This window comes from Pinus tabuliformis, chromosome 3_2 (assembly GCF_031772625.1).
Source record: "Pinus tabuliformis cultivar Carrire ecotype Pingquan chromosome 3_2, CPIR1, whole genome shotgun sequence".
NCBI lineage: Eukaryota > Viridiplantae > Streptophyta > Pinopsida > Pinales > Pinaceae > Pinus > Pinus tabuliformis.
In genome coordinates this window covers 1168156153-1168173880 of record NC_142302.1, presented here as the reverse complement: position 1 = coordinate 1168173880, position 17728 = coordinate 1168156153, and the positions used below count along the sequence as shown (strand labels likewise).

General features: G+C 33.1%; 1 protein-coding gene across 1 annotated transcript; it reads right to left on the bottom strand.

Annotated features, from left to right (window-relative positions):
• Nucleotides 1–11430: 11430 nt before the first annotated feature.
• On the bottom strand, nt 11431–17128 carry LOC149184868 (uncharacterized). The gene is made up of 2 exons (XM_089417742.1): nt 16265–17128; nt 11431–11976 (listed from the first exon to the last, which is right to left on the bottom strand). The coding sequence occupies exons 1-2, from the start codon at nt 16807–16809 to the stop codon at nt 11787–11789; spliced, it is 735 nt and encodes a 244-aa protein (XP_089273868.1). The 5' UTR covers nt 16810–17128; the 3' UTR covers nt 11431–11786.
• Between the last annotated feature and the right edge of the window lie 600 nt (nt 17129–17728).

Here is a 17728-nt window from a genome sequence, read left to right as displayed (position 1 = left end):
TAAAATTTTCTATAAACATCACTCATTTGAAAATTATTTTGATCTAAGTATGTTAATTAAAGAAATTGTTTTTATAAATCTATTTAACTTACTACTTTATAAAAACTAAATGAACTATTTAAACTCATGAATTAATTTTTTTTCTAATAAAAACAAATAATTTTTATATTAAAATATTGTTGCAATTTTACTAAGCAACATAATAATACAAAAAGAAATGATTATATTTGTATTCCCATAATGCATTTTTCAGTGATTGTCCAAACATTTGTAAGTTAATTATAGAAATGACAATACTATCCTTTGTCGTGGATGGCTAAAATATTCTAATCATATATTCCCTATAAAAGACACCTAAAAATTAGACCAACTTTGTAGAATATGATAAAACCTAGATTTATTTAAAATCATGATTGTTATATGCTTTCTTTAATTTCATAAGAGAAGGGTGGTGTCCTAGTCATGCCATTGATGTCCACTTCTTGAAGCATTTGGTGAATATAATCATTGTTTTTTTTAACACTTGAACCAATAGACATTCTAAAACTGGAAATAGTTGACTAAAGACTCCTAGTCAAATTTGCAACCTCAAGATGCAGTACATTACACTTAACATCTAAATTCTGAATTTTTCGTTTTTCTCCAATAGAGTCTCCAATGTAACTACTAAGCCATTTCTATGGTTTTCCTCCTAAGCATGAATTCTTCAAGTAGTAGAGAAAGTCATATTATCTATAATTAGAGCCTCTTGTTTTGAATTATACAATGAATCTCTATAAGCTCACATAAAAGGAAATGCCCTGGATGGTTGCATTTTTCCATACATTCTAACCTCCACAAAAGATTCGTCAATATCCGCCAATTCCTATCCCTCTTTCCAAAATCCTCTACTAATGTTGATAACCACTCTAATTGCACTAATGAATAAAAACCAAAAAACATAGGAGAGGTAGAATATCATTATATGATTAACCAAGGTTGAGAAGGGATGTGTTTAAGAAAACACCATGGGTGTGTTGAGGAGAGACACTTCCTAGATCTTAGGCCGGTAGAAATCTCTCAAACCCTATTTCCTAGAATGAACATAGACTCCATTAACCCAACTACACCTGAGGCCTTAATTAAACCAAATTCAAAATGTTATTTTTCCATTAAAACTGAAGCGTGTAGTGGTACACGTAATATATTAACTTTATACGCTTCCATCTTGAATTTGATATGCCACTTGGCTTGATTAGTTAATGGAATGTGTAATTTTAATTTATTCATTCTAACAATTAAGGAATTGGGAGGACACTACCATTCCCCCGCCACCATTTTGATTTTAGGATTTTTCTATCTATGCAAGGGGCTTCATTGGCCAAATGATCAACTTGTCAATTCCATTCGCCTAGCTACTTTTTGGATGCACTGAATGAGGCTTGCTACATTACCATTGAATGAAGAAGAGTAGTGCATATCAAGCCTTATAAATGCCATTTTTTAATATGTTTTTCCTTTTTCCTTTTGCTATCTTTCTCCACAATCTACAATTATTTTGAGTTTGTTATTGTCCATAATGATGCATCTTGTCCAAGGTATGCTTTTCCCATATTTCTTATTATTTTATTGAATTATGTTAATGTGTTTGGGAAAAATATGAGTTTCACACTTATTTATAAAATGTTGTATGTCACCTACTATTTTAGCCTCACAAATGTGTTACTACTCATGCCTTGGTAGCATGTTGTTACTCTAGTCACACTGGAGTGTTGCTATTCTAGTCACATTGAAGTGCTGCTACTCCTTCTACTATTGCAAGTAAAGGATGTGATACGATTGTGATCTCATGCTCTTCATGAATCTCAAAGTAATAATTGTTTCCATAGCAAGTGGATCTAGATCACTGAAATCACAAGTCCATTTTAAGACCTTGATATTATTTCGCACAATAGATTCGAATTGTTGCCATTGCTTTTAAATGATGACTATAAACAAGGCTTGGTCGTCACTGATAATGTGGACAAGATGTAACAAAAAAGAATGTTGCGTTATTTTGAGTCGGTTGCCTATAACTAATTACTGATTTAGTTGATAGTTAGGATAGTAGAATTGTAGGAAATGTGTTAAGAAGAGCTTGATAATTGTAGAATCTAAAGACTATTCTTATCACATTCTCTAAGGTTAGGCAAGCCCAAGATTTGTATAAGAACTCTGACTTCTTCATGTGAAAGAGGAGGGAATGCTTAGACTGTATTTCAAATTGCCTTTTTGGTTAATGCAAGTTCTATTCCTCGGATTGTGAAGTTGATGCATAGTGGTCTATTTCTTCCATAGCTTTTAAAACCAGTCATAACACTTTGTTCCAAGAAGGTGGGACCCACTCTTGAAAACAATTGTTAGATCAGTGAGTGTAGGTAGCTTTATAATTGCAATTTGTTATTTAATTATTGATTTCATTTCATTTATAGTGTGTTTCGTAAATATAGTATTTATGTTAAATTTTTGTTGGAAAACTTGTCTTTTATATTTTTTCCCTTAAAAATTACTTTTTATATTTTATAGTTTGAAAGGACCATTACAAGGATAATATTCATTATGAGCTCAACATATTACATGCTTTGAGTAGAAAAGATAACAACATTCGTCCCAATCAATTTATCTACTTTTAATTGACATTTTAATTGACGTTTTACGGATCTATACTTACTTTAATGTGTAAACATATTGAAGAATTTTATTAATTTTTGAAATGTCAATCTAAAATGTTTAAGATATTAGTGTAAAAACATTCAAATTTTTAAAAATTTTACTTAATCTTAAAAAAAATTAGTTATTTTTTAAATAAAACACTTTTATCTTATAAAATTTATACAAAACATACTTTAAAAAATTAATTTATAAGCAAAATTTTATTTTCAATATTTTTTTTATAATAAATTATCATGAAAAATAAATTATTTAAAATATTATTGTGTAAAATGATAATCTTAAAATTAACAAATTGAATTGCATATGGTTGATCTTTAAAACATGTATATAATATATAATGAATTATATTATATAGATTTCTTTTTATAATTTTAATTTTTTTTATTATACATAGTTAATTAGTTGACAATTTATTATATTAATGTTAAAAGCGTGGTCTATATTGGAATTGGGTTTGAGGAATTTCAAATTTGTAAATTATGAATGACCCAAGTTTAATAATATGGGAATATTCTTCGTCTAAAACATAATCCAATGGATAGTAAAGAAGGTATTTGAATAGTTTTTTAATTTCTTTGTTTTGCTAAAATCTTTAATTTATTAAAAACATATTAATGAGACATGGCTAGCAGGAAAACTATGATTACAAAGTCTACATTAGGTGGCCACTAAACCTTCGTATTCTAATTCTTCACCATCAACACTTGTGAGAGTTGTGATTGCAAAGCATTGTTTGGCTCCCCAATCTTTTATTTCAACGTCGGCAGGAACGGTACCAGATCGGATTCTGGTATCGGCTTCAATGTTCCTCTTTTTCTGCGATTTTTTAAGAGCTTGGTATGGCAGGGTTTCATAAATTTATTCAGTGACCTTAATATATTTCTACTTATCTAAAATTTGGTCTATGGATTTCTTTTCATCATGTCAATCTTGATTGCAAATACACACAGGTATTTTAGAGTTTCAGCGCTATTTTGCTCAGATGCAAGCCATCATTTGCTGGAAGAGCTCGACAAAGGATAGAAGGAAGAGATGTTTAATTGGCCTTTTATGTCATTTAATGTATATGTTCAGTAATTTGATTTCCTGCTTCATCTTTCTCATTAGTATAACCCATGTACCTTTCCTTAATCTATCTTTTTAGAAGTTAAGTTATTTATATTGTCTCTCTTAATTTAGTTTTCATTGTTTATTGGAGCCGTGTTTAACCAGTCCATCTCCACTGACAAATTTTATGAATTTTTTTATTAATCTAACCCAACCTAGTTAATTAATCAACCTATTTCATTCCTTTTGAATTTAGATCATTTAGCTTATCTTTCATTAATTTGCCTATAATATTAATTTAACATGCAATTCGATTTCGCCAATAAGGGTTTTAAGATCAAACATCAAATACTTTTTTTTTTAATTTCAAAACGATGGAAAATGATACCTTCGGCATATATCAATCACATTTACTAATGGAATTGTGCTAGTAATTAATATTAATATATTTAAAATGGTGGAAGTGAAATTAATAAAATAAATTATATAGGATTAATTGTCAACTTTAAAACATATATAAGGTAGTTAAAATTTTCTATAAACATCACTCATTTGAAAATTATTTTGATCTAAGTATGTTAATTAAAGAAATTGTATTTATAAATCTATTTAACTTACTACTTTGTAAAAACTAAATGAACTATTTAAACTCATGAATTAATTTTTTTCTAATAGAAACAAATAATTTTTATGTTAAAATATTGTTGCAATTTTACTAAGCAACATAATAATGCAAAAAGAAATGATTATATTTGTATTCCCATAATGCATTTTTCAATGATTGTCCAAACATTTGTAAGTTAATTATAGAAATGACAATACTATCCTTTGTCGTGGATGGCTAAAATATTCTAATCATATATTCCCTATAAAAGACACCTAAAAATTAGACCAACTTCGTAGAATATGATAAAACCTGGATTTATTTAAAATCATGATTGTTGTATGCTTTCTTTAATTTCATAAGAGAAGGGTGGGGTCCTAGTCATGCCATTGATGTCCACTTCTTGAAGCATTTGGTGAATATAATCATTGTTTTTTTAACACTTGACCCAGTAGACATTCTAAAATTGGAAATAGTTGACTGAAGACTCCTAGTCAAATTTGCAACCTCAGGACGCAGTACATTACACTTAACATCTAAATGCTGAATTTTTCGTTTTTGCTCCAATAGAGTCTCCAATGTAACTACTAAGCCATTTCTATGGTTTTCCTCCTAAGCATGAATTCTTCAAGTAGTAGAGAAAGTCATATTATCTATAATTAGAACCTCTTGTTTTGAATTATACATTGAATCTCTATAACCTCACATAAAAGAAAATACCCTGGATGGTTGCATTTTTCCATACATTCTAAGCTCCACAAAATATTCCTCAAGATCTGCCAATTCCTATCCCTCTTTCCAAAATCCTCTACTAATGTTGAGAACCACTCTAATTGCACTAATGAATAAAAACCAAAAAACATAGGAGAGGTAGAATATCATTATATGATTAACCAAGGTTGATAAGGGATGTGTTTAAGAAAACACCGTGGGTGTGTTGAGGAGAGACACTTCCTAGATCTTAGGCTGGTAGAAATCTCTCAAACCTATTTCCTGGAATGAACATAGACTCCATTAACCCAACTACACCTGAGGCCTTAATTAAACCAAATTCAAAAAGTTATTTTTCCATTAAAACTAAAGTGTGAAGTGGTACACGTAATATATTAACTTTTTACGCTTCCATCTTGAATTTGATATGCCACTTGGCTTGATTAGTTAATGGCATGTGTAATTTTAATTTATTCATTCTAACAATTAAGGAATTGGGAGGACGCTACCATTCCCCCGCCACCATTTTGATTTTAGGATTTTTCTATCTATGCAAGGGGCTTCATTGGCCAAATGATCAATTTGTCAATTCCTTTTTGCCTAAAACATGAAAATCTATATAGATTCAAAGTGACTAGCTACTTTTTGGATGCACGGAATGAGGCTTGCTACATTATCATTGAATGAAGAATATTGCATATCAAGCCTTATAAATGCCATTTTTTAATATGCTTTTCCTTTTTCCTTTTGCTATCTTTTTCCACAATCTACAATTATTTTGAGTTTGTTATTGTCCATAATGATGCATCTTGTCCAATGTATGCTTTTCCTATATTTCTTATTATTTTATTGAATTATGTTAATGTGTTTTGGAAAAATATGAGTTTCACACTTATTTATAAAATGTTGTATGTCACCTACTATTTTAGCCTCAGAGATGTGTTACTACTCATGCCTTGGTAGCATGTTGTTACTCTAGTCACACTGGAGTGTTGCTATTCCAGTCACGTTGAAGTGTTGCTACTCCTTCTACTATTCCAAGTAAAGGATGTGATACAATTGTGATCTCATGCTCTTCATGAATCTCAAAGTAATAATTGTTTCCATAGCAAGTGGATCTTGATCACTGAAATCACAAGTCCATTTTAAGAACTTGATATTATTTCGCACAGTAGATTTGAATTGTTGCCATTGCTTTTAAATTATGACTATAAACAAGGCTTGGTTGTCACTAATAGCGTGGACAAGATGTAACAAAAAAGAATGTTGCGTTATTTTGAGTCGATTGCCTATAACTAATTACTCATTTAATTGATAGTTAGGATAGTAGAATTGTAGGTAATGTGTTAAGAAGAGCTTGAGAATTGTAGAATCTAAAGACAATTCTTATCACATTCTCTAAGGTTAGGCAAGCCAAGATTTGTATAGGAACTCTGACTTCTTCATGTGAAAGAGGAGGGAATGCTTAGACTGTATTTCAAATTGCCTTTTTGGTTAATGCAAGTTCTATTCCTCGGATTGTGAAGTTGATGCATATTGGTCTATTTCTTCCATAGCTTTTAAAACCAGTCGTAGCACTTTGTTCCAAGGAGGTGGGGCCCACTCTTGAAAACAATTGTTAGATCGGTGAGTGTAGGTAGTTTTATAATTGCAATTTGTTATTTAATTATTGATTTCATTTTATTTATAGTGTGTTTCGTAAATATAGTATTTATGTTAATTTTTTGTTGGAAAACTTGTCTTTTATATTTTTTCCCTTAAAAATTACTTTTTATATTTTATAGTTTGAAAGGACCATTACAAGGATAATATTCATTATGAGCTCAACATATTACATGCTTTGAGTAGAAAAGATAACAACATTCATCCCAATCAATTTATCTACTTTTAATTGACATTTTAATTGACGTTTTAGGTCTCTACACTTACTTTAACGTGTAAACATATTTAAGAATTTTATTAATTTTTGAAATTTCAATCTAAAATGTTCAAGATATTAATGTAAAAACTTTCAAATTTTTAAAAAATTTACTTAATCTTAAAAAAATTAATTATTTTTTAAATAAAACAGTTTTACCTTATAAAATTTATACCAAACATACTTGAAAAATAAAAAAATTAATTTATAAGCGAAATTTAAATTTCAATATTTTTATAATAAATTATCATAAAAATAAATTATTTAAAAAAAATAACCTATTTAATCATAATTGTGAAGAGCAACGTACAAGTGCGTAAGATCTTTAATTGACTATTTAGAGAGGGAAAAAAAGACTTTGGACTTCATTGTGAGGAGTAAATTAAGTATGTTTTTAATAAAATTTTAAAAACATCAAGAGTATTTTAAGAAAATTTAAAATATGATAAGGATTTTTTTAAGAAGATTTAAATGCATATTTTAAGAAGATTCAAATTCAGATTTTAAGAAAATTTAAAATATGAGAAGTAAATTTTTTTTAGAAGATTTAAATAATTAAAATTAAAAGTTAAAATTGAATTTTTAAAAATATTTAAGTAAAATAATATTTTGCTCTATATATGAAAAAAAAATATATTTTAAATATTTAATAATTTATTTAAAAAAAATATGTTAACATTTTTATTCGGCTTTGATTTATGTATTTTAAGGGTTTTTTTTATATAGTCGTTTATGTTTAGCTCTATGAGAGGGGGCTCTGTCTCCTTTAGCGAGATTATTTTAGGAGTTTATAAAGATTTTGGATTTACTAGTATTCCCCTCCATTCTCCTCATCTTCGACATCCTTTACATAGAACACTTGGGTAGAGTGGAGTTTCTGGTTTCACAACAAACTCTTCGTTGGGTGCATTAAGGCAAGCTAGAAATATAGGGTGTTGCCTACCAAAAGCATTGCAAGATCCAAAATACAAGATTAAATCTAGGAAATTTTAGAATATATCAAATATATGGAGGATCACGCTTTGATCTACAAATTTATTGGATTATGGCCCTCTGAAAAGACTTTGATTGGGTGGCTCTGAAACAAATGGAACCTCCAGGGTAAAATAGAATTGGAGTTGGGGGAAAAGGTTTCTTCATTTGTCTTTTTCTCCAATTTAGAAGACAGATCAAGGGGTTTTGAAGGAGGGTTGTATTTTTTCAACAATGCAGGGCTCTTCATGTGATTTTGGAAGGAGTAATATAACCCGTAGAAGGAAGATTTCCTTGTTGTTCATATGTAGGTGTGTGTCTTTTCTCTTCGCAAGGAATATTTGGAGGAGAAAATGCTTGAAGGTATTAGAAATGTCGTCGACACCTTTGTCAACGTATCAAAGCGCACTAAGAAAGAGAGGTACACATCATATGCTCATATCTTTATTTATATGAATAACTACCATCATTTTCCAACCTCCATAAATATTTATTATCAAGATAGTGTTTTAAAGCAGTCTCTAGATTATGAACATGTCCCCTTTAGATGCAAATAATGTCATGAATATGAGCATCTTATTAGGAATTGTCTGATGAATACCAATGAGTTGTTTGAAACACACCCTTCTCAAAAAGAGCAAGGTGATTCAAGAAAATTCCCCAAAGAAGAAGAAATTTGAATCCTCGTGGTACCTCAAATCCTAACCAGATCCCCAGATTTGGAAATAGGTTCAAGTCTCTCTCCTCTCTGAAGTAGTCTCGAGAACAAGACAACATTCAATCAAGCATGCAATCAACAAAATCAAAATCCCATAACCCTCTATCGAATCCTACAGAGCCCATGTAAAAAACTCTTAAAGAGCACTGACAAAATCCAACACTATAAGAAATGATTAGCTCCCCTTTGGAAGAAACTGAAGTAGAAGCCCTACCAGAAGATATGGATCTGGATGACCCATGACTAATTGTTCTTGTAGAAGAATGACATGGAAAAGATTTGAAGGACATACCAGATCATCATGCTATGATTTTGTATAATGCCTATCTTCGAAGCAAGGAAAGAAACCAACTAAGTTCGAGTTCTTCATAGTATGGTCTTGGGGTTTAAAAAATTGATTTCAATGTGGCCTCCAAGCAAGACAAAGAAACATGAAACAAGGCCATAAGAGCAATAAGGCACTGATTTTAGAAGACAGTGAACAATTAGTTAACTTGGGGAAAATCATGCTAATGTTAGAGGCATTTCTCTCGTTAAAATTTTAAATCTTTAAGGAGTTTCTATGTGGCCATGATTAATATAGTTAACTTCTGATTATTTATTATTGGTAAGTAGCTTGTTAGTCTCAAGAATCTCCTAGATTTTACTTTTTTTTGGAAAATCAAACTATATGTAACTTTTGTTGATTAATAAAAAGAACATTTTTCCCCACAAAAATAAAAATAAAAATATACTCATTATTAAATTAAATAAATAATATCAATTAATTTTTTTAAATAAAATAAATGTATACTGTTAAAATAGAATATGTTACAAATTAGTTATAAAATAGAATATGTTACAAACTGTTGATTAGTTATAAAATAGAATATGTTACAAACTGTTGATTAGTTAATAAAAAATATGTGTTTAGTCCATGTGTAATTTGGAAAGAAAAATGGAAATATGAATTTATAGCATTTTAAAGTTATTAAGAGTTCATAAATGTTTTATATATATAATTTTAATATATATATATATATATATATTTTATAGATTATAGATTAAAATTAAAGTTAAAATAAAAGATAAAATTGTGATAGGTAAAAAACTATTTTGATTTTTTGTATGTGGAGTGTGCCAGGTGCAAAACAAATAACGACGCATAAAGGTAGTTTAGGTCATGATGTATATAGTTTCGAGCATTAGATTTATTTATTTTATTTAATAAAATGTTAGTTTTTAATGTGTAATTAAATTTCATTCATGTAAAGTTAATGAAGTACACACATTTTTATTAGTTAATAAGTCGTGCATTTAATGTCATATTTTCAACGCAAAAGAGTCTCTTTCTACGGTCGCAACGACTCGTTTTACTGTGATGTTACTGACCGACCTTGTCAATTTAAAGCAAGATTTTTGCAAGGGTAAATGCTTTATTTGGATTTATGGGTTGTTATAAAGGTAAATTCAGTCAACTCGTAAACATGATCCGGTCTCTATGCTTCAAGAATTTGAAGCTAAATCATTATCATACTAGTATTAACGGAAAAAACCATCCAAAACAACACGGAAGTTACCTAAATAGAATCTCACTTTGAAGAAAACTATCCAAATCAACACGGTAATTACCTACATAGAATCTCACTTTGAAGAGTATATAGCGATTTCTTAGCTATCAAGTTCGTACCCTGTGGGTATGCATGTAGACATTTCAATTTTCTAGTTTGAAAATCCAACAGAGACTCAAACAGTCATATGTCAGGCTCTAAATAACCTTATGTAGCTATAACTTTCTGGAACTAAACTGTGTGGAAGTTTAGAAAAAGTGCACACTCCACCCATCATACAAATAGATTCAAACAAAGTCATATGCCATGCTCTAAATAACCTTATGTAGCTATAGCCTTCTGAAACTAAACTGTGTGGAAGTTCAGAAAAAGTGCACACTCTACCCATCATCAGGGACAAATGATGGGTGGAGTGTGCACTCAAAAAGTCGGATGTTCTAACTGTGAAAATCTACACATTTAAGTAATCTGTCTACTCTTCAAAGCAAAATTGCACATACTCAAGGCAGAAGGAGAAAATAGTAATTCTGCAAACCGAGAAGCAACATCTCCCAGGGAAAATGTTGATGCTCGTTTTGCTGCAGCCACTAGTCCTAATTCAAAGAGTATCAGACATGCAACGTACTCTAATTATTGCTTAAGGGAAGACAGTAGATGTACATCATTAAATGTCAAGAAATTTTACAACTCAGATGCCCGGTACAAGCTACACAAGGACACAGTTGGATCATGTTAAAAAAGTCAAACTAAAAAGCATCCACAAGACTTCAATTCAGCCTCCAAATCGATAAATTCTGCAGGAAATATTAAGATCGGAAAGCTTACAGTTCTGTACACTCTACTTATGGAGCTTCTCTCTTTCCTGAGCAACAGACATTTAGCAATATCAATAGAAAACAAAAGCCACAAGTATTAGAACAGCAGTTTCCAGAAGATCACCCATACAAACATTAGGATTTATCACCCTTTTGTAAATTTAATTGTTTGACATTTAAATATGCAAAGGATTGCTCTCATAGTTTTATCCAATGATCCTTTGCATGTGGATTCTGATACAAGGCTTAAGGCTTGTATGCAGAAATTTTGTAAATTTGGAAGACTCTGTATGAGAAGCTAATATAAAAATTATCTCCTTTAGTAGCCTTTGAAAATAATATGATTTATCACCCTATAAATTAAGCCATCTGAATTTTATCATCCAAAGAAAATAAACTCCCAATTGAAAAAATGGACAACTGTTAAAGTGGGATTGGTGTGGCCCAACCTATAGAAAATGTAAATTACTTCGTAATAAATATATGGCAAAAAGCCTTCACAAGGCTTAACTAAGAATAACCATGAGGGCAATCTTGTAAACCTGAATTTTAGCGCAGATGTTGTATAACAAAACATAGCATATAGATGCCACAAGCACTCTAACAATATTATAGCATTGTCAAGCCCTTAGAGCCAAAAGTACCTCAAGATTGCTCTTAAACACTTTCCTGCTAAAGTAGAAAACAGCGTTATTCCTTCAAAAGGCAGGAATAGTAGATACGCTTTCAAGTATATATTTTACATGCAAGTTAGGCCACCTTAGGTTGATGCTCCTGTCTTTGACTGAACATTCTCAATTGTCCCAGATTTGACATTCTTGTCAAAATTCTGCTGGTGCTCAAAAGGAACTGATCCTGCCATCATGACTTTGATTAAGCGTTTCTCTTTGCGCTCATCTATCACGATTTGTTGATGACGACATTCGACACTACAGAATGCTCTATCATCCCTGTCACATACATGCATCAATAGTAATATTAAAATGGTAAAATTATCGAGAGGTCCTTCTAACACATCAACTAATCCCATACAATTATCGATGCAGGGTAATCGAGAAACATATCAGATCAACCAAAGAAAATGCAATGTAGTTAATGCATACACAAAAATACTCATTAGAGTTAACCATTGAATAATTCTCTGGTCCTAGGATATATTCATACAAGTCCAATGTATTAAACGTGGGGCCAATATCAAATTCTTCAAGCATATCTCTGAAATAATCATATCATCTATCTACTCCAAATTTTTGCTTGGCAACGAAAGAAACACAATATAGTTAATGCATAAACATAATACTCATTAGAGTTAACCATTAAATAACTCCATCTAGTCCTAGAATATATTCATATTAGTCCAATGTACTAAACATGGGGCCAACATCAATTTCTTAAAGAAATTCTCTGAAAAAATCATATCACCTGTCTATTTCAAATTTTTGCTTGGCCTGAAAGCTTTAGTTTAAAATATGTCCCTTGAAGTAATCTGCCATTAAATACACCATTACATGATCCCTCTTCCGAAACACTTTAATTCTTTGAAGCCTGTAGATATTGCAGTCCTGTATTATATATTTCATAATTATTCCTAGAATTCCATAATATGGTTGGAAACTCCTACGCTATCGTGGCTAACATGCTTGTCCACATGCAAATCAATCACATCTAGATATATTTTGGCACTTACCCATAATGGTGGCTGACTTTTAGTCCCTTGCAGACTGGAGTTATAGGCAAATTCTGTTTGTGGCAGGGTCGAAAACTTGAATCCTATCACTTTGGGCTGTCTCCAGCACCAAGGTTCTTGTTCACGTCGGGCCATTTGATTGTGGGTGGGGCGCTGAACTGTAATAAAACATGCTTTCTTTATCCACAATGTCCTCCAAAAGTCGAAGTAAAGTGTGAAGCATAAAATCTTTATCACTGGTAACATGATTGGGAAATCGATGACTCCGTGCAGATAAACAACATTATAGAACTTAGCTATAAAATTTGACCAGTTAGCCATTTCGCATGGAACAAAATGGATCACTTGAGAAATTGGCCGGCAGGAACACTACTTAGCGGAATTTAAGATAAATCCAAAACAAATCCATGGCACTATCCATTTACGGGCCCTCATGCACGTCAAATAGTCTTTTCCCTACTTAACAAAGAAAGGGAAGTGCAAGAGATCCAACTTTTCACAATCTTTTTTTAAGTTAATAAGATCAGCTGAACATTGAATAGCTATACGATACGAAATTGAAAACTTTTCAAATTTAGTAAGCCTTTCCTTTGGACAAATATCTGAATGTCTCGGTAGCTTTTTCACCACAAGTGGAGAGTGACCCTTCCAACTACCAGCCTAACACTCCGCTGTATTTATAGCGGAACTACAGATCCTCGAGAAGAATAGCCCGCCAGTAACTCCAAAATCAACAAACCCACAAAAAGGCTTTGAATCCAGAACCAAATCTCTTTAGGGAATTTACATTTCCAAAACACAGGCAAAACTTTCTGATTTCTTACTGTAATTGCAATTCCGATCCATGAAGCCTGTTTTATGAACAAATCCCTACAATAAAAATGTTGCAAATAAAACATGTTACGGGTCCTTTATTACCTTCAAATATTTTAAACCTTTGTTGTCCTCTAAATCCTTCATGCCTTCTACTAACACAATCATTTTCTTAAGAAGAACCTTCACTTCTGACTTCTCTTGGACTGCTACATATCAAGTTGCCCTTACAAAATTACATATTACGTCCACCTCCACAGCCACATATTGGAAGGTCTCGTCGACTAAGTTCATCTTTATCATGGCAGCCCATTCTATATTTGATATTTTAATCTACTTATATACCTAGCTGTAGCCTACTCTTTATGTTCGTATACATTCATCCTGATCTGTAACTTGATGGATTGCTTAGCATATGCCTATCTGGATAACTCTTTTTGTCGCAAGTTTTAGAATTGTATCAACAGAGTTTGTTTATAATCAGCTAAAAATAATTCATTTCTTAACTTCTTTATCCTTTTGAGCCAGGTGAGAATATTTGCTTTCCCTTCTCAAATTCTTTTCTCCATAAGTTCTCTCACCCTAAACTGCCGTATGGGATTTTAGCTTGTTACAGCATACTTGAACTTTCTTGAGTCATTTACTGTACTCTCTTCCATCTCATAATATTGCTCTGTTTCCTGGAAGGTTGGACCTAGTCAATCAACATTCGAGTTGAGCTCTTCATGATGTACATTAATATATTAAGCTTTAGTGCAATCTCGTCTTTTCAAGGCATTAATAAGACAAATCAGTGTGTCTAATTCCTCCTTATTAGACCTTCATCTGCTCAACCTTTCATCTTCAGACTGCTCCATTTCATCTTCAGAAGCTCTTCTTCCTCCAATTCCTCCTCACTAGACCTTACTTTGGTCAAACTTCCAGCTTCTAATTATTTCAGAAAAAATTTGGGTATTACGGAAAATTTGTTTGACATCTTAGACAACATATTCTTCATTTATGTGTATATATGACAGTAAATATTTATGGATAATTGTATAAGCTGGTAGGATAGTCTGCGGGTAAAAATGAATCAGGACCAAATCCCCCGTTTTAGGGATAAAAGCAAACCAACAATGTTATGAATGAACAGTAATTTGGCACTCAGTGAACTGACAAGGAATTAAGGACAAAATATCATCTTCATCTAGACAAGTGAATGAAAGTGTTACAAGGACACACAAACGGAGGAACAGAGCACAGCAACTTTTAGCACTGCTATTTTCTGGCCAGAGATATTTATAGAACAAAGACATCTGCTTCCAAACAAGTTAAAACGAAATAAGCATTCAATAACATAAAATCAGTAAATAAAAACAAGAGAAGAAGTTACTGTGACAACCCCCCTACCATGGCTGGCAACCAAGTGAATAGCCTAGGCAGTAAAAGATATCAAAATTGAAACTATCCTTTGGAAATTCTATCTATTGCTGGGCAATAAAGGCATCTAAATGCAGAGAATTTAAATGAGATAAGCCCTCAATAACATGAAATCATTAAAGGATTTGAAAACCCCATGGCAAGTGAAAGTTTGAAACACAGGGATCCTTATAACATATTAAACATAGCATGTGCTTTGTGAGAATTACATGAGAGAACAGTTTACAGTACAAGCTAGAGAGAAAGAGCCGACGAAGCCTTCATAATTGCACGCTACCCCGGTTCATAGAAAAGCATTTCAGTTCCATTTCCAACCAACAGTGAATCAATTCCACTTGCAGAAAGATATACGTTCAATTCTTGTTGGGGCACTCGTTACCCCAGTTGGGGCAACCTGCCAAAATATATGGGAAGTTAATGGTGATTCAGTTCCACTTCCAGAAACACCTACATTCAACTCTTGTTGAGGTGCTCCTTAACCCAGTGAGGCAAATACCAAAGTCAATGGAAATCGAATGTCTCACCGAAGATTCTGGTGTGGTCTTTTGGTGTCGACCATATTGACAAGTACAATGACCTAGGCTCTCTGCATACAATCTACATCTGATTCCACAGTCCAGAATAGGACAAGACAAATTTTCCTTCGGAAATTAAAGGTTCCAGAATCAGGTCTAGATGAAATAGAATTTAGTCCCGCAAAGGGTGGGCTTACTTAAAGATTCTTATTAGCCGGCAGTCAATTCTTTTTGACTATGAGAGCTAAATACAAAACAAAAGACATATCAACCACAATCAATCTGCCACATCTCAATTTCAATCATTACTAATACGGCGCGGCCATCAACTGAAACATAACCAAAACCCTAAAGCCCAAAACCCAAAAGCTTGCAACGAATTTTCGAGATGCAGCAGTAGCCATGTTGACTTCCAACAAAATCTCCAACAAGGAATACCGAACTCTGATATTAACTGTAATATTAATAGGCTTGCATCCAAGAAGGCATCACAAAGACAACAATCATAAGCAAAGGGACCCACAAAGCACGCAGGCTTCTGAACCTTCAATCTTGCAGCCAAACAACACGTTGGCCTACAAGCAGACATGTTTCGCTTTTCTTGCGTATGTTGCAAGGTGAAGGGTTAGAGAAGGGGAAGATATTTTAAGTTATAAAAGCAATTCCAATAAACAGCATGATAAACATATCCAACTGCTATTTCACACACCCTGACATGGCTCTGCTTTGCACCCTAATGCAAAGCTGTATTATGCATCATTTTTTGTGCAGTAATGAAATATAAAAATCTGAAAAAACAAGTACCTATACATGTAGATGTCCCGACCATTACCGAGGCGGCGCTTACAGAGAAAGCAGGCCCGAAGAAAATGAGCAGGCTCGACCATTTGCGCACCAGGTCCCCAGGGATTAACCGTCTGTGGGAACGATTCAGTCCTCGTCAAGGTATAATCTCCTCTGTTTCCGATGGGGTTCTTCACATTGCTTTTCACACCCACATGACCAAAAGGAAACTGCCCTTGCCCCATGAATGGCTGAGCTGGATATGGTACGGCCAATTCTGGGGCCATACCCTTCAAGAAGGCGTCCACAGGAGGTGGCTGATTATTGCCCTCATTAGGATCCATCCCACAGGGGCTGTTTTTGCTTTTCAAAACGGGTATACTATTGCCGCATTCATTGGATGGGGGACTGGGTATCCTGGATTGTGGGGCAATTGGGTTGGGCGCCCTTTGTTTTTCTTCACGGCAGGACTCACTTGGAGGACTGTTCTCAATGCCTGAACATGCACCCAACTGCGACATGCTCGTTGTGCGCCTCATAGCAGGTCGATGTCGTTTGCCCAACATACTTGTTTCTCTGAAAGCTCACAACACAGATTCAGAACCTCTAAAATCTATAAATGCATCATCCAAACCCGTGAAGTATCAGCCGAACCCCGCTTGTTCTTCATATATTATGAACAGGGGCTGTTACAGGCAGCCGATTTGCTCCATAAAGAAGAGGAACTGCAACACATGAAAAGCGTGATTGCGGCATAAACCCCGCCTGCCCCCGAAATTTAGCGGTTCCGATAGTCGAGAGTCGCAGGGAAGAAGGGCGAGCCTGAGACTTCGAAAACGAGCAGAAAAGAAATAATCAGTACAGTCCACTCATGCTGTGAGTGCCGTCGGCCATACCGGAAAACGTTTCGCGACTTTTTTGGGGGAAGTTTCGGCCTCACACGTGGCGCTCTCGTGAACCGTCGATGGGATTCTCGGCAGCGGGTACGCCGGTTTTTCGATTCTTTCGCTTGTCGGTGGGAGAATCCAGAATCCCTTTTTAAGGAATCTTGGCCCGACTTCTCTTTCTCTTTTGGTTTGTTTTGGAATATCCTTCTCAACTCGTTTCCTTTTTAAGTGTGATTTCCGGTAATTTTACTTTGACCATTTTCTTACCGTGTCAATTATGAATTACTTTTGTTTTGGAAAGGGAGTTGTCTATAATGTGACTTTTAATGGATCTTGGCCCGATTTCTCTTTTTTCTTTTGGTTTGTTTTGGAATATCTTTCTCAAAAGCATTTCTTTTTTAAGTGTGATTTTTGGTAATTTTATTTTGATCATTTTTTTATGGTGTCAATTATGAATTACTTTTGTTTTAGAAACGGAGTTGTCTATAATACGATATTTTGGAGATTCCAGTGACGGATTCCCGCGAAAGAAATTGAGGTTAAATCTTGATTTGTTGCAGTTAAAATGGTTTTTTAACTGCATATTTGGATTCAGCAC